The sequence below is a fragment of the Euprymna scolopes genome, chromosome 36 (genome assembly GCF_053919585.1).
Source record: "Euprymna scolopes isolate OS-2025 chromosome 36, ASM5391958v1, whole genome shotgun sequence".
NCBI classification, from domain to species: Eukaryota; Metazoa; Mollusca; class Cephalopoda; order Sepiida; family Sepiolidae; genus Euprymna; species Euprymna scolopes.
Genome location: NC_136517.1, coordinates 65,961,351 through 65,986,943, shown reverse-complemented (window position 1 = coordinate 65,986,943; position 25,593 = coordinate 65,961,351). Strand labels below are relative to the sequence as shown.

At 33.6% G+C, this 25,593-nt stretch overlaps 1 protein-coding gene across 5 annotated transcripts in view; it reads left to right on the top strand.

The window, feature by feature from the left end:
• Positions 1-25,593, top strand: part of LOC145260560 (ataxin-3-like) — a 231,505-nt gene that overhangs the window by 195,690 nt on the left and 10,222 nt on the right. For all 5 annotated transcript variants that reach the window (XM_080118805.1, XM_080118804.1, XM_080118803.1 and 2 more), the window contains one exon: positions 18,931-19,134. In XM_080118805.1, the coding sequence (XP_079974931.1) occupies positions 18,931-19,134 (204 nt within the window). The remainder of the gene's footprint in view (positions 1-18,930; positions 19,135-25,593) is intronic.

Genomic DNA, 25,593 nt, shown 5'->3' with positions numbered 1-25,593 from the left:
CGGCCAAAATCGGTTAATATCAATGGAAGTGGTAAAATATTTTCTCTCTAATAAATTCCTCCTCCCCCTGCCACCACTTAACACCGTTTGGGGATCATTCACAAGGAACAGTTGAGAAGAGAACACCGGTTTGGCTTCGTAGTTCTTTCATGTGAAGTTATTTAAAATCACTAAACTAAGCTGCAGTGCTCTGTGGCGTAGTGGTGAGCGTGCTGGACAATTCACATTATATTTTCACGTTCGCGCCGACCTACCGTAGTCGTTTTTTTTTGGTTTTTTTTTCCCCTAAACAACTTGGTGGCTGAACTGTTAACGTTGCAGATGTTTTTTTTTTTTTTTTTTTTTTCACACTTTATTTTCCTACTTTTACTCATGACTCCGGGTTTGATCCTTCCTACTTACCTACTATAACATTTTTTACAACTCCCCCCCCCCCCGTCCCGGAAACAAACACTCGGGCAACGCCGGGTACCCCCGCTAGTATTCAATAAATAATAAATGAAAATAATGATTATATTGAATAAATAACAATGAAAATAAAGATAATATTGAATAAATAACAAATAAATAAAGATTATATTGAATTAATAACAATGACCTTAACATCATATTGAATAAATAACAATGAAAATAAACACTATATTGTAATAAATAACAATGAAGATAAAGATTATATTGAACAAATAACAATGAACATAAAGATTATATTGAATAAATAACAATGAAAATAAAGATTATATTGAATAAATAACAATGAAAATAATTATTATATTGAATAAATACAAATGAAAATAATTATTATATTGAATAAATAACGATGAAAAAAAAGATTATATTGAATAAATAACAATGAAAATAAACATTATGTTGACTAAATAACAATGAAAATAAACATTATATTGTAATAAATAACAATGAAAATAAACATTATATTTAATAAATAATAAATGAAAATAAACATTATATTGAATAAATAATAAATGAAAATAAAAACTATGTTGAATAAATAATAGATGAAAATAAAAATTATATTGAATAAATAACAATGAAAATAAAGATAATATTGAATAAATGACAAATAAAATAAAGATTATATTGAATAAATAACAATGAAAATAATTATATTTTAATAAATAACAACGAAAATAAATATTATATTGAATAAATAACAATGAAAATAAACATTATATTGAATAAATAACAATGAAAATAAACATTATATTGAATAAATAATAAATGAAAATGAAAATTATATTGAATAAATAACAATGAAAATAAAGATTATATTGAATACCAAACAATTAAAAAAAGATTATATTGAATAACAATGAAAATAATTATAATAATTAATAATATATACTTAATTATATTATATATATATAATATACATAATTAATTATATAATTATAAATAACAATGAAAATAAAGATTATATTGAATAAATAACAATGAAAATAAAGATTATATTGAATAAATAACAATGAAAATAAAGATTATATTGAATAAATAACAATGAAAATAAAGATTATATTGAATAAATAACAATGAAAATAAAGATTATATTGAATAAATAACAATGAAAATAAAGATTATATTGAATAAATAACAATGAAAATAAAGATTATATTGAATAAATAACAATGAAAATAAAGATTATATTGAATAAATAACAATGAAAATAAAGATTATATTGAATAAATAACAATGAAAATAAAGATTATATTGAATAAATAACAATGAAAATAAAGATTATATTGAATAAATAACAATGAAAATAAAGATTATATTGAATAAATAACAATGAAAATAAAGATTATATTGAATAAATAACAATGAAAATAAAGATTATATTGAATAAATAACAATGAAAATAAAGATTATATTGAATAAATAACAATGAAAATAAAGATTATATTGAATAAATAACAATGAAAATAAAGATTATATTGAATAAATAACAATGAAAATAAAGATTATATTGAATAAATAACAATGAAAATAAAGATTATATTGAATAAATAACAATGAAAATAAAGATTATATTGAATAAATAACAATGAAAATAAAGATTATATTGAATAAATAACAATGAAAATAAAGATTATATTGAATAAATAACAATGAAAATAAAGATTATATTGAATAAATAACAATGGAAATAAAGATTATATTGAATAAATAACAATGGAAATAAAGATTATATTGAATAAATAACAATGGAAATAAAGATTATATTGAATAAATAACAATGGAAATAAAGATTATATTGAATAAATAACAATGAAAATAAAGATTATATTGAATAAATAACAATGAAAATAAAGATTATATTGAATAAATAACAATGAAAATAAAGATTATATTGAATAAATAACAATGAAAATAAAGATTATATTGAATAAATAACAATGAAAATAAAGATTATATTGAATAAATAACAATGGAAATAAAGATTATATTGAATAAATAACAATGGAAATAAAGATTATATTGAATAAATAACAATGGAAATAAAGATTATATTGAATAAATAACAATGGAAATAAAGATTATATTGAATAAATAACAATGGAAATAAAGATTATATTGAATAAATAACAATGAAAATAAAGATTATATTGAATAAATAACAATGAAAATAAAGATTATATTGAATAAATAACAATGAAAATAAAGATTATATTGAATAAATAACAATGAAAATAAAGATTATATTGAATAAATAACAATGAAAATAAAGATTATATTGAATAAATAACAATGAAAATAAAGATTATATTGAATAAATAACAATGAAAATAAAGATTATATTGAATAAATAACAATGGAAATAAAGATTATATTGAATAAATAACAATGAAAATAAAGATTATATTGAATAAATAACAATGAAAATAAAGATTATATTGAATAAATAACAATGAAAATAAAGATTATATTGAATAAATAACAATGAAAATAAAGATTATATTGAATAAATAACAATGAAAATAAAGATTATATTGAATAAATAACAATGAAAATAAAGATTATATTGAATAAATAACAATGAAAATAAAGATTATATTGAATAAATAACAATGGAAATAAAGATTATATTGAATAAATAACAAGGAAAATAAACATTATATTGAATAAATAACAATGAAAATAAAGATTATATTGAATAAATAACAATGAAAATAAAAATTATATTTAATAAATAACAATCAGAATAATCATTATATTGAATAAATTACAATGGAAATAAAGATTATATTGAATATATAACAATGAAAATAAGAATTATATTGAATAAATAACGATTAAAATAAAGATTATATTGAATTAATAACAATGAAAATAAAAATTATATTGAATAAATAACAATCAGAATAATCATTATATTGAATAAATTACAATGAAAATCAAGATTATGTAGAATAACACATAAAATAGTGATTATATTGAATAATTAACACATCACACAATATGTCCTAGGAATCTGATATAAATGGCACAACCAAGAATAAACCCATATGATTTTTATAAAATACCAAACTTAAAATGATAAATGTCAAAATCGTAGCCCAAACAAATTACAGTTATTTAATTGAAGTAAATTTTCAAAACAATGAAAATAAATGTGAATTTTGTGTGTTAATAAAATGCTACTTCATGATGAGCTTGATAAGTATTATGCAGACTGTTCCATCAGATACAGTTGTTAAGAGGTGAAATTCATTTACACTTCTCACTCGCCACTTTGACATTACTGGATTGCTCTTACAGTGTCATAGACTCAAAGTTTATATTCATGACATTGTCTCATTGACTAGAGAACATAGAATCAGATGACCAAGCCTACATGATACAACACAACATTATTTATATTTCATCTACTATTCTGCTTTGACCCTAGACTGGACCCTCCTCGACTTTGTGTTTGATATATGCAACATTCTCATTAGAACTGAGCACCTGAATGTATACATGTGGAGATTTGTCCACAATCATAATTGGCTTATCAAGCAATACAAATGCATCTTGTATATCAATACGCATACTTTGTTCCACACTTCTTTTCACAGATCCACCTTCACATATGCTATGCTGAAATGTTTTCTTAGCTAAGGGACAATTTCTTTTTTTGTTTCTGCTATCAATATCAGTTCATCTGATTTAACCATAACATAACACATTTTCAAGCAATAAAGTGAACTCATTGTGGTGTAAATTTTGTAATGTAATGTGCTGTATTTCAGGTGGCTGTTTCTTGATCATATTGAAAATATACAATTACTGGTTATGGAACTTATTATCCCTTTTTATTTAAAACCAGTTAACTGCATGTATTTCAATTATGAATCTTATGAGGTTGTGAAGTTTAACAGAAATTTCTTGTAAATAAACATATTAGTCTGATGGCCAGAGTTAACCAAAGTTGCCTGATTTATAGGCCCAGTTTTCTAGGCTGCAAGTTTAAGGTCAACTTTTCTTCTAAAATTGCCTAATGTATATTCAAATAGAAATCTCTGGTCACAGATTATTTTCTTCCGTAGTAAAACAAACTCCAACTCCTTTGAGATCTTCGAATCCCAACTCCGGACTCCTTGATCCCTATGTGGAAATCTATTCTGCAGATCTATACACCAGCCTCCCACTTTTATAATTACTTTTCACGTATATTATTTTTTACGTTTAACATTCACTTGTATGATAAATATACTCACATATACACTCAACCAGCTTTATTTATTTATTTTATTCATGTTAATCGCTAACAAGGAATATCAACACTTGGGCATAAAAGGCTACTATTTGGGAGCATGTATAGAAGAGATTAACAAGATGTCGGTTTATGTTACATTTAAACTTCTGTATATCAGTACGACCAGGAAAGCAGGTACCCGGAAGGGAATTCCAAAGTCTAGCTGTTCAAGAGAAGAAACTATTAGAATAGAAAGCTTTCTGACATCTATAGACCTCAACAGTGAAGGGGTGAGATATTATTGCTAAGCCGGTTTGTCGAGGATATGTACGGCGAGGGGGTACAAGTGCAACAAGTTCATCAGAACACATTCCATTAAAATATTTGTAAAACAAACAGTGATGCAACATTGTGGCGATGGAACAAGCGCTGGAGCTTAGTTGATAAAGTGGGACAATTAGATTGACAACTGTTTTTTTGGAACTTATCCAAGGTGGAGAGGCTAGTGGTAGATGCACCAGCCCAGATGTGGCAACAATACTTCATGCATAGGCGAATGGTGGCCTTGTGGAGGTACAAAATACTCTCAGGTGTGAGTAGTCTTCTAGCTTGATAGAGGGAACCCACCATTTTGCAGCAGTTTTTGCAATGTCTTCTATGTATCTGTTCATATTGCCCGCAAATGTTAGGCCAAGGAGTTTGAATGTAGAATTCTCAGGTAGGGTGTTATTTTTCATCTATATAGGTAGTTCGAGAGGTATTTTGTAATTGTTAAAGAAGAGCAGCTTAGTTTTACTAGCATTAAATGTTACCATCCATTTCTGGCCCCATTCCATAATGGTCAGGAGGTCATTTTCTAATGACCTCCTGACCATTGTCTTAGATTTATCTACATCTGTTCTTCTTGCATGCATGTTATAGAGCATTGTATCATCAACAAATATATCCATCTTGGACGCAATATTATGAGGGAGGCTGTTTTTGAATATCAGGAATAATAATGGTCCAAGGATCGACCCCTGAAGCACTCTCACATTAATGTTATGCCGCTTGGTTTTATGTCCATCAATGACAACCTGTATGCTTCTATTGTCTAAGATGGAGCTAATTATATTTATGTCCAGTTATAACGTACGATTTCATTTTCATTAGCAGCCCTTTGTGCCAGACTTTGTCAAAGGCCTTGGATATATCAAGGGCTACAGCTATGGTTTCGCCCGCCTTATCCAGTACATGGTAAATGCGTTCAGAGATGAATGTTAAAATATCTGCAGTAGAACAACATTGCCTGTTTGTCAGAGAAAAGATTTGCTTTTGCAAGGTGGTGACCTAGTGCTTGATTAATTAAGGTCTCAAAGATTTTAGCAAAGAGGGGGAAGAGACTAAAGAGGCAATAATTGAGAGGGTTTGTTCTTTCACCAGCATTCCTGTACACTGGTACCACAGAGGCCATCTTCCAGCTATTAGGGAAGCAAGATTCAGCAAGGCATTTATTGTAGGGCTTGGAAAGTATGGGAGTTAGCTATGTTACAAATTTCTTAATTAGTATAGCAGGGATGAGATCAGGCCCACACGCTTTTGAGGTGTCTAAATTTTTTTTATGATATCGCAGACATGAGAAGGGGTGATTTTTACACCATCTAATGTGGCTTTAGTCCGCATAGGGAAATTTGGGAAGGAGTTGTTTGTTGGCTTTAAGGTGAAGTTGGAGGTGAATCACCAGGACAGCAATTCTGCCTTCTCCGTTAGTGTGCATGCAACCTTCTGGTTGTTGCTCAGTGGAGGAATTACTGATTGCCCTTTATTCACTACAGTTATAGATTTTTCAGAAATCACAAGTTCTTATCTTTTGCAATTCTATGTGTTCCCTGATTATTTCAGCATACTTTCTTTTGGTTGTCGCTATTTCTCTTTTACAATGATTTCTAGTATCTATGAATTTTTGCTTATTTGTATTTGACTTATGAAATACAAACCAGCAGAATGCATGCTGTCTTTGTGCAATAGCAGCTGCACAATCTGTAGTGAACCATGGGGGTGAGTGTGGTCTGCTATGATACTTCCGTGTGGGAACATGTGCTTCAATTCCCGCTTTGCACCATTCAGTTGTCTTATTGGCATACTGTTCAGCGGGAAGAGAGAAGATATTGGTTCATGGGGCATCTCGGATGTGTTCTCTAATGGTTTCCCAGTCAGCCCTGTTGTAGTACCTTGTTGTTTTGAGCAATGATTCCTCACTTTGAGGTTGGGATTTAAATGTGATGTTAGTTGATACCATTAGGTGATCTGCATTTGTAAGTGGACTGTGGTCATTAGTCACACAATCCTCAAGTACTGTGGTGAGGAATAGGTTTAGAAGTGAAGCCTGCTGAGGGTCACAACCTGGTAGGCGAGTTGGAAACATTACTGTCTGTGTGAGGAAATGGGCTTATAGGGAAGCTATTAGTAGAGCATCCAGCTGTGTAACCTGAGAAACCAAGCCAATTTTTATGGTGGACATTAAAATCACTAAACGCATGTATTTGGGCATTACTATCTAAGGAGAGTGCTGCATCTATACTATCAAAAACATGATCGATTAGGGTACAATCCTGACTTGAGGAAAAACGGTAGAGAAAATATAAGTAACTAACACATTGATGAAAGGTTAGTTGAAAGCACATAAAAGCCTGGTCATCCGATTCAAGATTTTTCTCTGTAATTTAAGGAAGGATGCTACGAATATAGATTCTAAGCCCGTGCATATATCTATCCGAGTCCTTACGGTAAAGAGGTAGGTATCCTGTCATGTTAAAGTAGTTAGAGGGGATTGAAAAGTGTAAGTTTGTTTCACTTAATGCTAAGATATCTGGGGAGTTTACTAAAAAGTAAGACTCTACATCATCTATATTACTTTTAAGTCCACGGATATTTGTGAAAGCGATCCTCAAGGGCAGAGGCGAATTGGTTTTGTTTGGGTGGTTGTCTGGTTTTATCGTGATATTTGTTTGGGTTGTCGTTTAATTATGTTTTTGCTTAATGTCAGGTTGGAGGAAGAGAGTGTTGTGCAAAGTGGGCCTGTTTTGACACCAAGTATACACATACAGTGGTCCATTAGCCGAGTCCAGTCTAGAATGTGTGATCTCATGAAAGCCCACCAGATATAGCAGCAGAATCCCTTTACATGCACGACATGGCACTACAACTATCCTGATATTATACAACTAATGATTGAGCAGCCGATCTAAGCGTTACCTGTACTGTCAGTTGGAAAGAGGAGTAAGACAAACTCAATCTCTCAGACAAGATCGGCTCAAACAAGTTGAGTGAGCATAATTAGCATGCAAGCAAACCCAATTTTCTTCAGTTTCTGAGAGAAAGAAAGAAATTTAAAATAGGGTATAAGGAAAGGCGTTCAATGTCCTAGTCAGGAAACAAGGCTAAGCACAGGGTGGATGTGGTGAGTCCCTGGTATTGTACCTAATAGACAAAGAAGAAGTATGAAAGCCGGCGATAGGAAGAGCCTATCTACTCCTTAAGCAAGTTAAGTTTGCAAACTGGGAATTTGTTTGAATCACCAGCTTCAGAAAGATTGTCAACCATGACTGAGGAGGCCTCCCCCAGTTTTGTTATCAGAGTTTTCTTTCACTTAGATGAATGATCTGACAAGATCTACGGGTCCATCACCCCAAGAGGGGTAACCATGTGCCCATGGTTTCTACACCAGGTATTTCTGCGCACCCACATAGATGTAAATATTGAGTACCTTACTTTAAAGTTTTTCTCTATTCTACATAAATAAGCGCAGGATTGGAGACAGATTCCCCTCTAACATTTAAAATAAACTGCATCTTTCAAGTACTGTAAGAGAACCAATCTGCTCTAGCAACTAATTTGTTTTAAAATAAATGAATAGGATATTGAGAATTATTTCAATATGTAAGAGAATATAAAGCAAACAAAAGAAATGGTGGGACTAGATCTACATAAAGGGGTTCCACACAACATGGATAATAGATGCACTTAACTTGATGTTTTTCGAACGACCTGTGTTGGTCTAGCTAAAAGACCAGTATCTCCATATGGAATGAATTGGGGTGCAAAGATTAGCATTTATTTGTGAGCAGTAAGTGGGAGGGAGGATCTGCCTTAAGAGCCAAATGTGTGCTTTGATTTTAATACTTCCTTCTTTTATTTAATTGAAACAGTATAATTTTCGATTTCTGAATTAATAATTTAAAACATACAAACTCATTTACCAAATGTGATGAATGCTAGAAAAGAGATGCATATTTCCAATTTTTCTATTGTGCCTATACATATATTTCTAACTATTATTAATATATTACATATATTTCTAACTATTATTAATATATTACAAACAAGAAAAATCTGGGAAAATAGTTTCAATTGTGTAGATAGCACGGAATATAGAAATGGAATAAAATAATGCAATAAAATTAATTTTTTTAGTAATGTCTATTTTAAAGGCAGATTAAGGGATGGTTAAAATTTTAAATAGATTTAAAGCTTTGATTTTTTTTTTAACGAATGAAAGTCCCCCTTACAAAATTTCATTATCATATTTTCTTGCATAACATGGGGAGTACACTTGCCAATTAAAAACAATTCGAATAAGAATCGGAGTTTGGAAATGTGGTTAAAAATACACTATACATTTAAAAATACAAACTAAGTTCATAGAATAAGTTAAAATAACAAAGGGATAAAAAAAATTACAATTAAATTTTATTATGCTTTCAGTTCAAAAGGGACTACAATATTTCGGGATAGGGAAATCTCTTTAGGCCATGGCAAAGATGCATGTTATACACAGAGGAAATTTTTAAAAGATAATATTACCTTTATGGAAAGAGGATCAAAGGAAAAACATGAAGCTGTACTGAGACTAAAGCCGATTCCAGGATTGCCAGCAATCACTGTAAAAGAGTAATAAAGAATGTGAGAGAGTTGTATGCTCAGTTTGTTAAGTCCAAAGTAGCTGAGCAGCAGCTTGGTCGTCACCAGTTTTGGCAAATAGCAAACAGCATCCTGAACTGAAGCCACTATCAATAATTTCTCCCACTCTTTATCTGTGCCTAAACCTAAACGTAGATTCCGTGAACAAAGCTTCTTTTTTAGAACTGCAGGCCTGTGGAACTCTCCTCCGTTTGCTTGCTTTCCGGCTGACTACAATACAATATGGTTGTCTTAAGCAATCCAATTTACCAAATTTCCACTATTAACGATTACTATGATGTTGTCCCATTGACTTCTGTACACTCATTAAACAGAACTTTCATTGATCTTGTGTGACGTCACAACCAAAACGAAAACAGCTGTTCAGACAGGATTTGCAGTGATCCGATAGACCGAAATATCTTAATGAAGTAGAAGCATTACAGTACAGTACAAAATATATCTTCAAAAATAAAAGCAAAACCAGACAAAAACTACTAAATTGTGCAAAGCATTACTTAGGAAGCAATTAAGTTATTGCTTATTGTGGTTAAAAGTAAAGAACCTTACCTCATGCATCGTGCGGTTCGTGTTAGGAAAGAAAAACAAAGAGAAAATAAAAATGGCCGCCCCCTGGTATTTATGGACTGAAAATCACGTGATGTGACAAGAGGAGGGAGGGGGTATGCAAATGAGATGTGGTTGGGTCTCTCTGTGTGACTTAACAAGCTGAAGTTGGTGGCAAGGCTGCAGAAGATCGAGGATGTAACCACGTTAATACCAATGTATTTGGAAGGAAGTGCTCTAGCGGTCTATGTAGAAATGGGAGAGATGGATCAGGCCATTGCTGAGAGCATCGAAAACCGGTTAAAGACCGCATTTTCCGAGAGCGTGTTTGAGACTAGAGTTTTGGTGAAACAGTCCGGTGAGCTGGGGGCAGTCGCGGCTGCTGCAGCAAGCAGAAAGGAGCGACCAGTGATGAAGCAAGGCCGTGGATTTACCGGTAAATGCTTTCAATGTCAAGGACCACACCTGATGAGAGACTGTAAGGAGCCACGGCCAGACATTATCTGTTTTCGGTGTGGCCAAGTAGGGCACATTAGCAGAAATTGCCCTTCGCTTCCGGGAAACGAGTAAACGGATGCTATTGCGCCAGTAGTCACCCCTTTTATACTGAACAGGCATGTGAGAGTTTGTTGCTACAGTGATCACAATCAATGGAAAGAGGGCTAGAGCTCTTGTTGATACTGGATGTACAACAACACTTATTACTACAAGCGTCGCCAACTCTTGGAATGGAACCAGCAACATTAGAGCGGTGGATGGCAGAGAAGTGGAATGCTGTGGAGAGGCCAATGCGGAGATTGTAGTAAGGAATATGCCATTGTGACTAAGAGTGATCGTGCTGGATAGACTGGTTGCAGGAATTGATGTGGTGCTGGGCCTGGACACAATAGAGCGACTTGGAGGAGCTACTATTGCTAAAGGCCAGGTGAAGTTTGGCAATCAGAGTGCACCGGGAATAACAGGAAGTGTAACCAGGGGTGATACCAACCAACCGTCAAAACCCCGACCATGTCTGATTGAGGATGATGACTTTCGAGCCTGCTTCGATGGTGAAAAATGAATCGTTGAATGGCGATGGACCGCGGAGCCACCTGTATTGACAAATCAGGTCAGCTGCTACAAAAGCACACTGAAAGGAGCTGCGGAGCCGCAGTTTGAAAAAGAAGTTGAGAGATGGATAGATGAAGGAATATTAATGCCGTGGTCAGGGAAAGTTGAAGGAATTTCGCCACTCATGGTTGTGGTCCAACTTATTAAGAAGAAAGTTAGGCCAGTGTTGGATTTCCGTGAGCTGAACAAGTTTGTCGCTTGTCACACAAAGGATGGAATCTACGTGTGTGAAGAAGTCATAAGGAAATGGAGGAGGACGAAGCAGGCAACTAAAATTGTGGACCTGAAGTCAGCCTACCTCCAACTTCATGTGGATGAGAAATTGTGGAAATATCAATTGGTAGAGTACAAAGGTCAAGTTTATTGTCTGACCAGATTAGGATTTGGTCTGAACTCCGCATCAAAGATAATGACGGCAGTTCTTAAGACAGTGCTGTCCAAAGACGATGCAGTGAAGAGAGGCATCTGCTCTTACATTGACGATGTACTAGTGGACGAAACAGTGGTGACTGCGGAAAGGGTGAAAGAGCATATCAAATAATATGGACTGACGACAAAACCGCTTCAGTCACTGGAAAATGGAATGGCTTTGGGATTTCGACTACAGAACAATAAGGCAGGAAAATTGATGTTTGGGCGAGGAAATGAGATCCCTGAAGCCAAGGTTGACCTAGCCAAGAGAGCTTTTCTCTATATGTGGAAAGCTGGTTGGCCACTACCCAATAGCTGGATGGCTGCGAACTGCGTGCAGTTTTATTAAAAGGCAGACTGGGACAGACAGTTGGGAAGATGCAGTTGATCAAGAAGTGCTTCTCATGATATAAGAAGTCATTGCAGAAGTGAAAAAAATGGACCCTGTGAGAGGAGAATGGCATGTAAAGGAGGGCCATGAAGGGATGATATGGACTGATGCTAGCAGTGTAGCATTAGGGGTATTATTGGAAATAGGAGAAGTGGCTGTTGAAGATGCTGCTTGGCTACGCAAAAAGGGTGATAGCGCCCATATCAATGTTGCGGAACTCGATGCTGTGATGAAAGGCATTAATCTAGCTCTAAAATGGGAACTACATCTGTAGTGAACGTTAAAACAGACTCTGCAACAATGGTGTCATGGATTAAATCAGAGCTGTCTGGTGATAAGCAGATCAAAACAAAAGGAGCAGCGGAGATGCTTATCAAGCGTAGACTTGGAGCGCTGGGAGACTTGGTCCGAGAATTCGAACTAAAGGTAACTATTACCTTAGTTCCGTCACAAAAAAATAAAGCAGATGGGCTGACAAGAGTCAAGAAAGCCTGACTACACAAGGAAAGAGACGGGACTCCAGCATGTTGTGCAGTAGAGAATTTAAAAGACCTGCATAACCTGCATGATTTTGGAAAGGAACGGACCCTTTACCTGGCAAGAAAAGTAAACCCGCACGTCACAATGCAAGACGTCCAAAAGGTGGTGGAACAATGTAGGGAATGCCAATCAATCGACTCTGCACCGGCTAGACATGAAAAAGGGGAACTGCACGTTGAAGAGAATTGGCGGAGATTGGCCATTGACATCACACATTATCAACATGAACCGCATGTAACTATGATTGATTGTGGGCCTGGGAGAGTAGCGATATGGCGGAAAATCAAGAATGAAACAGCAGAAGAGGTAAAGAGAGTTGTCGAGGAGGTTTTTATGGAAAGGGGGCCAGTAGAAGAAGTGTTGGTGGATAATGGTATGTCTTTCCGCTCGGAAGTTTTTAGAAACTTATGTGCGAAGTGGAATGTGGAGCTATATTTTAGAGCTGCATACCGTCCAAGTGGAAATGGAATTATTGAGGCACCATCGCACTATAAAAGCTGTTGCATCAAGAAGCCAGATTTTGCCCCAAGAAGCAGTTTTTTGGTACAATATGACGCCAAAGTCTGGTCAAGACGAAAATTCAGTGCCGCACCGGTCTATTTTTTCTTATGAATGGCAACATCCATTGACTGTAACACAGAGAGAAGAACAGGCCTGCATGGACATCGCAGTTGGTGAAGAGGTGTGGGTGAAACCACCCAATTCTCGTTGCACGACTCTCTGGGGAAAAGGTACAGTGACTGAAGTACTCTCCAAAAACAAGGTAGCGATTGACAGAATGCCTCGTCACATTTTAGATATACGGAGAGTCTCCTTGCCATCAGAAGAAGGGGAGGTTGATGCTGTTGTTGAAGTGTCTGAAGAAGAGCCTCTTCGACGATCGCACTGTGAACGAAGACGCCCAGCATGGATGGCAGACTATGATACTAATTATTGATCTTAGAGATCAAGGGGGCGTGTGGTTAAAAGTAAAGAACCTTACCTCATGCATCGTGCGGCTCGTGTTAGGAAAGAAAAAAAAAGAGAAAATAAAAATGGCCGCCCCCTGGTATTTATGGACTGAAAATCACGTGATGTGACGAGAGGTGGGAAGGGGTATGTAAATGAGATGTGGTTGGGTCTCTCTATAAAAGAGCTGTCTTCTTTATTTTGGGCGTCAGTGTGCAGTTGGATTTGAGTTCAAATTTAACGTCACTTATTCACCAAACCTATTTTCCTGCTCTTATTTACTTATACTTCTTCTTTTTTTTTGGAAATCATAATTTATCCTTCTATGACTAAATGTAATGTTTAAATATAAGGCCTATACTGGCCACATGTATATTGTTACTGATGTATGTTACTAAAATAACTGACACAAATGTTATTTCTAAATGGCTGCTTTGCCTCCAAGATGCCTTCCTGTCTGTTTTGCATGATAAGCATTAAAAATCCTTATATTCCTAAATCCTCCCCAAACCCCTGTATATCTATATTGTATATTAATGCTGTATTCTTGTTATATCATCTCTCCTGTTCCAACTGGACAAAAGACCAATTGCTTTCTCCCCCAAGCTGATATAAAATCACATACTTTGCATGTACCTTGGGACGAGGATTTAGTTTTTGGTCCTAAACTTTAGTAGGCTGACCTTTTTAAAAATCGATAAATACTAAACATCTATAGATTTCTATAGCTAAGGCATGCATTAGCTTAACCTATATTTATACTCTATAGAATATCTATATAATATAGATGACTAATAGCCACAGTTTGTGCCCAGATTATAAATGATCTATGTTGACTAGCAACTATATCTTTCTTTCACTGAGATGGGATAAAGTATTATTATCTTTACATGAAAACTAACACCTAAAACACATTTCACTTATACTATAATTTTCCAATTAGTCACTGATCCACAAACCATCTTTGATCTTTTCTTAACCCTAGCAAATATTAACCTCAAATCTACACCCCATACGCATACATACCTCCTTTAAAAACACAACTACATCTTCCAATCTTAATCCTATTCTGAGAAGTGTAACTTCAAAGCAGATACTAATTCTTTGATACTAAATCTATTAATCCTAACTATCCATGCAGGAGCATAGAAATATCTGGCTTTGAAACCAGGCGCAGGGAAAACCCTCTCAGTGTTGATGGACCAGTAGATCTGGTCAGGTCATCCATCTAGGAGAAGGAAAACTCCAATTTGCAAACCTGTGCCACTGACCTCATACATCTTGGCACTAAATGAAAGAGGGAGGCCTCCTCAGTCCTGGACGACAACCTCCCCAGAGCTGGTGACTTAATCAAATCACTGGTTTGCAAACCTAAACTACTTAAGGAGTAGATAGGCTCTGCCTATCGCCTGACTTCCATACTCCTTTTTTGCCTATTAGCCAGGAGCAGAGGTGCGGCCGCAAGGACTCATTAGAGATGCCCAGTGCTTAGCCTTGTTTCCTGACTAGGGCAGTGAATGCGGTCCCCCACATTTGCCTTATTCCCTTCCCCTATACCTGGGCATCTTGAGGGTGCTTGGTTACCATATATGCTAACATGATTGGACTGGGCCACTTCTGTCTGACAGATTTGAGGGTTTCGGTTTGACAGTTGCTGGTTGCTGTTTCCGAATGACAGTACAGGAGCCCTAACTCTTTGGTAGTGCTTAGAGCAGCTGTTCTATCATCAGTTTTATAATATCAGGATGTTTGTAGTGCCATGTCATGCATGGAAAGGGACCCTGCACTCATCTCTGGTGGGCCTTCCCGAGGTCACATTCCTGTGGATGAGGAGCCGGCTGATGGGTTACTTGTGTTGCATGATGGTGGCTATGCGCATCCATTTTGCCTAGCACCTCACTGTAGATCTGAAACTATGAAATAAAATGAAATGACAGCTCAATCCAAAAAAACATTCAAACCAGAGACACACTCAAATAATTTGCCTCCTGCCTTGAGGCTTGCATTTACAAATATCCAAGGACTTAGAACTAATTTAGATGATGTCGAATCATGTCTCCTAGCCAACTCCCTGGATATCTTAGCACTAAGTGAAACTAACTTGCACTCCTCCATTCCCTTTAACATCTGGTTATCTTCAACTTTGTCGTAAGGACTCTGACAGGCACGGACCTGGAATCTATATTCGTAACACTCTCTCCATGTCTAAGGAATCTAAACTAGAATCAGATGACCAGGCCTTCATGTGCTTTAAACTAAATTTACAACATAGCGTTAGCTACCTACATTTTCTTTATTGCTCTCCATTAACCCACAACTGTACTATAATCAATCATGTCTTTGCCAGCATAGATGTAACACTCTCCCTTGATGCTAGCACACAAATACATGTATTTGGTGACTCTAACGTCCACCACAGAAATTGGCTTGGCTTCTCTAACTACACAGGCACAGCTGGTAGCGTCATCCATAACTTTGCTATATCCCTTTCCTTGACACACAGTAACATTCCCAACCTGTTGCCCAGATCGTCAAGACTAGCAAGCCTCACTTCTGGATCTATTTTTGACAACAGTTCCTGAGGATTGTGTAACAAATGCTCATTGCCACTTGGGAATGCTGATCATGCTGTGATAATGATAGACATCACTCTAACTCTCGACCCCAACTTGGAGAGCCATTGCTCAAAACGATAAGGTACTAAAATAAGGCTGACTGGGATGCCATTAGAGATCACATCAGAGACGCCCATGGGGAAATATCTTTTCTTTTCCTGCAAAATAGTTCGCAAATGAGATTACTGAATGGTTCAAAGCAGCAATTGAAGCACATGTTCCTACATGGAAGCTCTATATCAAACCCCACTCTCCCCAACGGTTTACTTCTACTTGTGCAGCTGCCATTGCTCAGAGGTAACATGCATACCATAGATTTATCCAGCATAAGTCCTGTACAAACAGACAAAGTATATAGAAGCTAGAAGTAATTGTAAGAAAGAAGTAGCAACAGCTAAGAGTGAATCTACTGAAACCACAGGAAATGCATTGAAGCACAGAAATGATTACATGAAACATTCTCAACCACCAATAGCTATGGCTAAAGATACATTACCTAAAAGTACTTTGTTCAAACTCCTCTGCTTAACGTTCACAGGGAACATGAGTTAGAATAGATACATCGAGATCATTGCCAAGAGTACTGCAAAGAAGGTGGGCTCTCTCTACCATGTTAGAAAATTACTTACACCTGAAAGTATCCTGTACCTCTACAAAACCACCATTCGCCTATGTATGGAGTACTGCTGTCACATTTGGGATGGTGTATCTACTACTAGTCTCTCGCTCCTGGACAGGGTTAAAAAGAGAGTCACCAACCTGATAGGTCCTGAACTGTTATTTAAGCTTCAGCCCCTGTCCCATCAACAAAATGTTGCATCCCTCTGCTTGCTTTACAAGTATTTTAATGGCGGATGCTCTGATGAACTACAAGCTCTTGTACCCCCTCAATGAAAATACCCCCGACAAACCGAACTAGTAGCGAAGTCCCACCTATACACAGCAGAGATCCCTAGATGTAAGAAAGCCTTCTACTCTAATAGTTTCTTCCCCAGAACTGCTAGACTTTAGAATTCTCTTCTGGGTTCCTGCTTCCCCAACTGTACTGACATGCAGAAGTTCAAGTGAAATGTAAACAGACATCTTGCTGCTAAACTCCCTACATAGTACCCCTGCAACTTAGGTCCCTGATAGTAGCCCCCTACATCAAAGTGGCAATATGCTTTATTTGGTGTGAAAATGTAATAAAAATAAAACTGATAAAACCAAACAGGAAAACCATGTAAAAAAATAAATAAATTTATTGGACTTTCGGAGTCGGATAAAAAATTCCGAATCTGACTCCTAGTACTCTTAATAATCTGACTCTGACTCCGCAACCCTGATTGGTGCAACGATTAATGAGTGGAAAAGAAGTTGTGATTACCCAACTCCATACAAATATTACTTACAAAACATTTATTTGAAGATAAAGAGTTACCAGTCTGTATATCATGTCAAGAATCTTATACAGGCAAACATATTAATAGATTGTTAGGGTCTGTAACAAAGCCGAAGGAAATACTACAACTCAAAAAATCTAAAAGACTTGTTTAAAGACACAAATCCAACCCAAATCTTAGACTTTATCAAAGAAGTTGAAGTGCATTTTTTTTTTTTTTAACAATATCAAATAATTATCCTACCTTTGGATTCCATTTAACAACTTCATTCAGCATTAAGTAGTCCATAGATGGTTGATATGTTATAAAATAAACCAAACCATGTATCCATGATGAACTTGCTGTTCTGATGCCTCCCAACATAAATACTATTATCAGCTAAATTCCAACCCTTTCCCCGGATACTGGAAGGCTTTCAAACTGCCTTTGAAATTTCTCTCTTCTCTCTGTTTCCCCTGATTGTATTAACATGCAGAAATTTAAATGTAATGTGAACAAACATCTTGCTGCATCTTTAGGATACCTCTATAAATATGGTTCAGTGGCAATGTGCTTTTTTGGGGTGAATAAGATTTGTTTTTAATTCAAAGAGAGAGGATCATTTTACATTAAACTTGCATAACAAATTTTTCTTCTAAAACTAATCTGAATCTGTTTACTTAATAGTATTTTGGAGCAAAATTCCAGTATATGCTAAATAGTAAACTGTTTTTAACAAAAATACATCAAAATAAATTGTCTTGGACTCTTAAAATAATTTCCAACACTATTGATAGCGTTTATTCATTTATTTTATGATCACTTATGTTTTTATGAATTTATATTTTTAAACCTGACATAAATCATAAATCTATGATGTTACAACAAAGCTATAATTCTTTTTTTTAAGGTAATGTTTTAAGTTTTAATGTTTTAAGCTTAAAGAAAGTCAAAATAGTTCAGTTGATAGAATGTCCAACTGAAGAAGATTGTTTCGGTTTTTAGTCATGTCATCCACTTTGTTACTTATTATTTATTAATGCAATATTCTCCATTTCTAATCATAGTTATGATCTCTGATCTTTTGAAAAAAAACAAATTCTGCAATGTATTTATTACATTTAAACAAATTGTGACTGACAGACGGATAAAATCCCTATTTACATAAGATTCATCTATATTTCATTCAATAAAAAAATTCAAAGTAAACTTTATAAATACATAGACTAAAAAGATGCAGTGAGAGCATATTAGCAAATCCTAGTTTCATTATAGAAGTGATTTTATAGCCATTATCAGATTTCGCTAAAACTAAAGATTACTAATTACTTGTAACTATTTTGTTGTTTCTTGTTTCAGGCGATGATTTCAATAATTCTTCCGATGTTGTTGAAGGTTGTGCTGATCCTCCCTCAACTTCCCACAAATCACCAGAGCCTCCTTTATCTGTGAATGAACTGCGACAAAAACGACTTCAATATCTAAGCAAAACAAACAGCATACAAAACAATGAGGAATCTTCTGATACTGGTCAGACCAAAGAAAATAGTGACAAAAAGAATGGTAATAAACTCCTTATCATTATCAGCTTCTCACTTATATATTATAGATATTGATGTGACTGAGTTATAAATTTCTTATTTCTCCATGGATTATACACACACACACATATATACTAGACTATCTGTGACCCGTTGGGTCAGTATGTTATATTAGCTATGGAATTAATGTATGAACATGACACTTGTGACGTAAAGAAAATAGTTTTTTGTGACATAACAGAAACATTTCTATATTAGAATGAAAAAAGAATGTAGATATATTTCTATGAGTCATTCTGTTTATGATTGTTTATTTTTGAAAAAAAAAAACATACAGCCTTTGAATTATAAGTGGTTTGCCATACTTATAGGTAAATGTGCACTCAACAGATACCATAATACTTAGTTAAATTCAAATTTTGATATATCTTTTTTAAATTAAATTGTTAGTTGAAAGTACAGAATAGTTAAAAAACACTCTCCCCATGTTAAGAATGGCTTTTTAAATAGAAAATGAAAATAAAATGTAACTTTTTTCATTTATTTTAAACAAACATTCATGACGCATTGGGTCAAATATTTAATTTATATGTTAATAATAAGGTCAACAAAACTAAGACAATGCAGAAATGAACGATGTAACAAAAAAGGCAGAATTGTTTATTTGGATAATTTAAAAGTGAAAAAACAATTGGGATGCTGGAAATGTACACAGTAAAACAATGTTTTATTGTCGCGTTCATTATTTATTTGTAACGCAAATTAAAAAAAGATATTTTTGGGGTTGGTAATTTATTTTTACACTGTTATGGGTTTATGTTTATGTATGCATGCGCAACTGTAAGTCGTGAACCGGATGTGGGTTACAACGCCCTTTACAAGGTCATTTGAGTTTTATAATTATATATATATATATATAAAAATGTAAAGTTGGTTCGTTCTAAATAAATAAAACCATGTTTATACGTTAACAATTTATTTGAAATTTTCAGACAACCCATTTTTAGAGTCGAGGTATGTTTTTATGTTATTAAAATAAATTTACCTAATTAAAATTAAAATATTAAATAAAATAAATATATTTATTTAATCGTTTCTGCGAATCTGTTCTGTTGATAAAACTGAACTTCCGGTTCGATTCATTTCACAGCCACGAATTGACGAAAGGTTTCATTTTCTGTTAACTCGATAAGTAAAAAAAAAACAAAAAAAAAACATATTTTATTTGTTTATCTTCCAAATTTTTTAATTTACACATCTTTTCTTTATTATATAAGGCCCAAAAAAAAAAAAGTTTGTTGCTTGCTTTTGAGTTTTTTTTTGTTTTTCTATATGAGATTACTCATGCAGAGAGTGATCTGTGCTGAAATAATGTTATTATTTAAAAAGTCATTCTTAACATGGGGAGGTAAGGATGTTTTGTACCTATTCTGTACTTTAACCTTACAATTGAATAAATAAAAAAAAAAAACATATCGTAAAACGTTATTTAAACGTGGAAATATGATTTAAAAAATAGCGCGGATCGCTCTCTGCATTAGCACCATTTTTATTTATTGCTGTTGTTTCACAAATTTTCGGCCAACTATTCCTCTGGCCTTCATGAAAAGAAGTCCTTTTATAAATGTTCAGTAACTTTTTCCTTTTATTATTCTTAAAGAGTAAAACTTTTCTTATTCATGAAAGGAGTTAAGCCTACGTAAATAAATAAATGTTTGTACACGTGACAAATTATCAATAAATGGTTTAGTTACTTTTTTTAAAAAATGTTTGTAAAAGTGCGAAAGGCAACGTTGTTGTATACTCCCATGCTTAATTTCTATACTTATAGGTTTTTGGAATTTTTTTTCACTGGATTATTATTGATTGGACACTAATTAAACAGATTATTAAAAAAAAAAAAAAAATGTAAAAAAGAAATCATTATTTCGACATTTGAAAGTGGTGCTCAGTTTTTAGTTACAACGTTCTGATAAATCAGTCACCCATTTTGTAAGCAATAAAAACGCGGTATATCAAAACCATAGAAAGTAAAAATAATGAGTCTCTACCGCATTTGTAAGTCAGAAATATATTTGTTTCTCAAAGAAAAAAAAATAGAGAGAACAGGACTTTTTTTATTGTTTTCATGAAAATAAAGTTTCGAGATTTTTAATTATTTTTTTTTTTTTACTTATTTAGTCAGTTTGTGGTTTTTTTTAAATTGTTTTTGTGAAAGGTGAGTTTTTTTTCAAAACTTTTTTGTTTCTTTTTAATTTTTTAAAAGTATTATAAATTTCACTAACATGCTGGAGAAATGTTTAATAATTTGGTATTTTTTTAGATTAGGTCCACCTCCACAATTTTCCTTTCAATGACGACATTTATAGGTTTCCGAGTATGCTGAACACGCAAATTGCATTGAAATTTTGCGGAAATAAATAGTTGTATTATGCATTGTATTCTTCGGCGGCCATCTTTTTACGTGCACACGCGCCATAAACAAATACACACACGTAAAAAAGATGGCCGCCAAAGATTACAATGCATAATACAACTTTTTATATCTTGATAACTACTTATTTCTGCAAAATTTCGATGCGATTTTCGTATTCAGCATAGTCGAAAACCATTTCAAGTCATCATTTAAAAGAAAATTGAGGAGGTGGACCTAATCTAAAAATTTACCAATAATTTTTAATCCTGTACGCCTCCCGATACATTGCTTTGTCAACATGCGACCATTTTATATCTCTCGAAGACACTTCCGTATTTAGAAAAAAAATAAATAAATAAATAGTGACCGATTTACCAGAACGTGGTAACTAAAAAGTGAGTATCCCTTTCAAATGTTGAAATGATTTTTTTTTTTTTTTTTCAATTTTTTTTCATAATCTGGTTAGTGTTCAATCAATAATAATCCAGTGAAAAAATTTCCAAAAACCTATCGGTATAGAAACTCCACCACGTAAGTAAATAAATAAAAAATGTTACGTGCACATGCGTTAGCCTTGACTAGGGGGGTACTAAGGGAACGACCATTAAATAATTCTGCGGGTCGCCATGGAACTCAACGCCCAAGGAGTATCAAAATAGTTTTCATGATATGAAGAAATTTTTTTTTTCCGAAAAGTGGGTGATCACTTTTCCATCTAAATTTAACTTAAAATGAGCACCCACTTTCTGGCCACCTGAGGAAGGGGCATTTATTTTCGTGTTTATTGGCTTAAAGGTTTTTTTGACAAGGCAGTTTGGTACGCGAATGCATATTTAACAGTTTTCGTTTATGCTCACGCATAGCATAAACAAAGGCTACGTCTGTGAAATGGAAAATAGTCCCAGAGTTCAGGGGTTAATACCATGCAAAAGAAATCAAACAAAAAGACTTTTTAGCCAAGAAACACACAGAAAGAAAAAAAAAAATAGCATCCATTTTTTTTCTATCGAATTCATTTGCTGTTTTTATTGAAAACTATTTTCCCCCGGATTTTTGATATAATTTTCCATTAAGGGCTGTGCGTCTCACGTTCGTAAATAACAAAATTTTTTTTGTAGATTTTGGTGTGGTAAAAACGAATCTGCAAACCGTTTCCGTCACAAAAAAATAGTTTTTATGATATGAAGAAATTACTTTTTCGAAAAAGTGGCGATCACTTTTCCATGTAAATTTAACTTAAAATGAGCACCCACTTTCTAGCCACCTGAGAGAGGGGGGATTTTTTCCCATGTTTATTGGCTAAACAGCTTTCGTTTATGCTTACGCATAGCGTAAACGAAGGCTACGGCTGTTAAATGGAAAATAGTCCCAGAGTTTAGGGGTTATTACCATGCAAAAGAAATCAAACAAAAAACTTTTTAGCCAAGAAACAGAAAAATGCCCCTCTCTCAGGTGGCCAGAAAGTGGGTGCTCATTCTAAGTTAAATTTACATTGAAAAGTGATCACCCACTTTTCGAAAAAGTAATTTCATGAATGTCATGAAAACTTTTTTTTTGCTACGTAAACGGTTTGCAGATTCGTTTTTAGCACACCGAAATCTACAATAAAATATTTCGTTATATATGAACGTGAAACGCGCCTTAAAGTAAAATAATACCGGATTTTTTTGAGCAGATTTGCCGTTTAGTTGTACAAATATCCTCAAACCAGGTAATCACTAAAAGGGATTTTTAAAAGTCGTCACCTGTATCGAGCAAAAGTTTAAAACCACCGATTATATGCCAGCCTACATCATGGTAACATATATTGAGTGAGTTCCTAACAGTATTTTTAGTTTAAACTCATTTTCCCAAAATTTCCCCAAACTTAACGTGTTCGATACAGTCTGCCGCCATTTGTATTTTTCAGATATACCGATAAACATTGAATGTTTTTGAACCGATTATACATTACATAAAAACACTAAAATCTTATCCAGTTAGGTAGAACACTTACTTTTCTTGCCTTTGATAACATTTATTTGTTATATATTTATTTTTTGACAACTTCTTTGTATCTGTGTTTAGTAATATAAACCCTTTTCATTTAATGTAACGTTTAGTCGGCTCGAAAAACAGTGTTTATTGGTGTATTTGAAAGCTACAAATGGTGGTGGACACTGTTGATTACTTTAAGTTAGAGAAAGTGAGTTAAAACTAAAAAAACTATACAAAATACTGTCAGAAACCTACCGATTATGCCAGCCTATGTCATGGTAACATACGTTCGGTGAGTTTCAGGCAATGTTTTGTATAGTTTTTAGTTTTCAACTTACTTTCCCAAACTTAACGTATTCAAAAGAATCCGCGACCATTTCTGTTTTTGGAGCCAATTAAAAATTTTACATTACATAAAAACACTAAACAACTATCCAATTAAATAGAAACGTAAATTACCTTACCTTTGCTTTCATTTCTTTGTTTTTGGACGACTTTTTTGAATCTGTGTATAGTACCCCCCCTCCCCCCACCATCAACCAAATATTAATTACTAAATCACATTTTTTAAAACAACAACAAAAAAAAAGCATTTAGCGTTTCAACATTTTTGCTACGTTCGGCTTCATCCACTGATTGTTGGTCAAGTCCAAAACATGAATGATTGACAGAAACTCTCGAGGATCCAGATCAAATTCTGCAAGAGTACCATTTTTTTCAGTTTCGCCGCCTTTTTCACTTTTTGCAGTGGATTGCTGTACTAATATAAGAAACATGCATTTTCTCTTTTATTAAATTTTTCCATTACACCAAATTGAGCCACTGCAACGCGTGGCAGGGTACAGCTAGTATATATATATAAATCTAAATTTGGTTTGTTAAAAGTGAATAAAACCATATTTCTACATTACCAATTTATTTGAAATTTTCAGACAACTGATCTTTAGAGTCGAGGGATGTTTTTATGTTATTAAAATAAATTTACCTCGCGAATTATTAAAATATTAAATAAAATAAATATATTTTCGTAACCGTTAGTGCGAATCTGTTCTGTTGATAAAACTGAACTTCCAGTTCGATTCATTTCACAGCTACGAATTGACGAAAGATTTCATTTTCTGTTTACTCGATAAGTAAAAAAAAAACAACAAAAAAAACATAATTCATTTGTTTATCTTCCAAAATTTTAATTTAAACATTTTTTCTTTATTATATAAGGCAAAAAAAAAGTTTGTCGCTTGCTTTTTGAGTTTTTTTTTTTGTTTTTCGATATAAGATTGGTTGGTAAAAGTACAGTTTAAATAATATTTTTTATTCAATTGTAAGGTTAAAATACAGATTAGGTACAAAACACCCTCCCGTCCCCATGTTAAGAATGGCTTTTTAAATAATAACGTTATTATTTCAACACGGATCACTCTCTGCATGAGTACTGTACTTTCACCTAACAATTTAATAAACAAAAGATGGTACTTATGCAGAGAAAGTACCATAATAATAGAATAATAACGTTATTTAGAAAGCCATTCTTTACATGAGGAGGACGTTTTGTTACTATTCTATACTTTCACCTAACAATTGAATAAACAAAAGATGGTACTTATTCAGAGAAGGTACCGTGCTGAAATAATGCTATTAAGAAAGCCATTCTTAACATGGGAAAGGGAGAGTGTTCTGTAACTATTTTATATTTTCACCTAATAATTTAATAAACAAAAGATAGTACTTATGCAGAGAAGGTACCGTGCTGAAATAATACCGTTATTTAGAAACCTATTCTTAACATGGGGAGGGAGTTTTGCATCTATTCTAAAATATGAATGCTTTTTCTTTATTAAAGAAATTGGGTACTGGTGCACTTATTGATCCATGCTGAAATAATAACGTTATTATTTAAAAAGCCATTCTTAACATGGGGAGAAGAGGGTGTTTTGGACTTTCACCTAACAATTTAATAAACAAAAATTAAACTTAAGCAGACAAGGAACAGTACAGAAGCATTAACATTATTTAGAATACAATTGAATAAAAAAAAAACTTTAATTAAACTTGGAAATACGATTTAAAAAATAGTAAGCATCGGTAAGT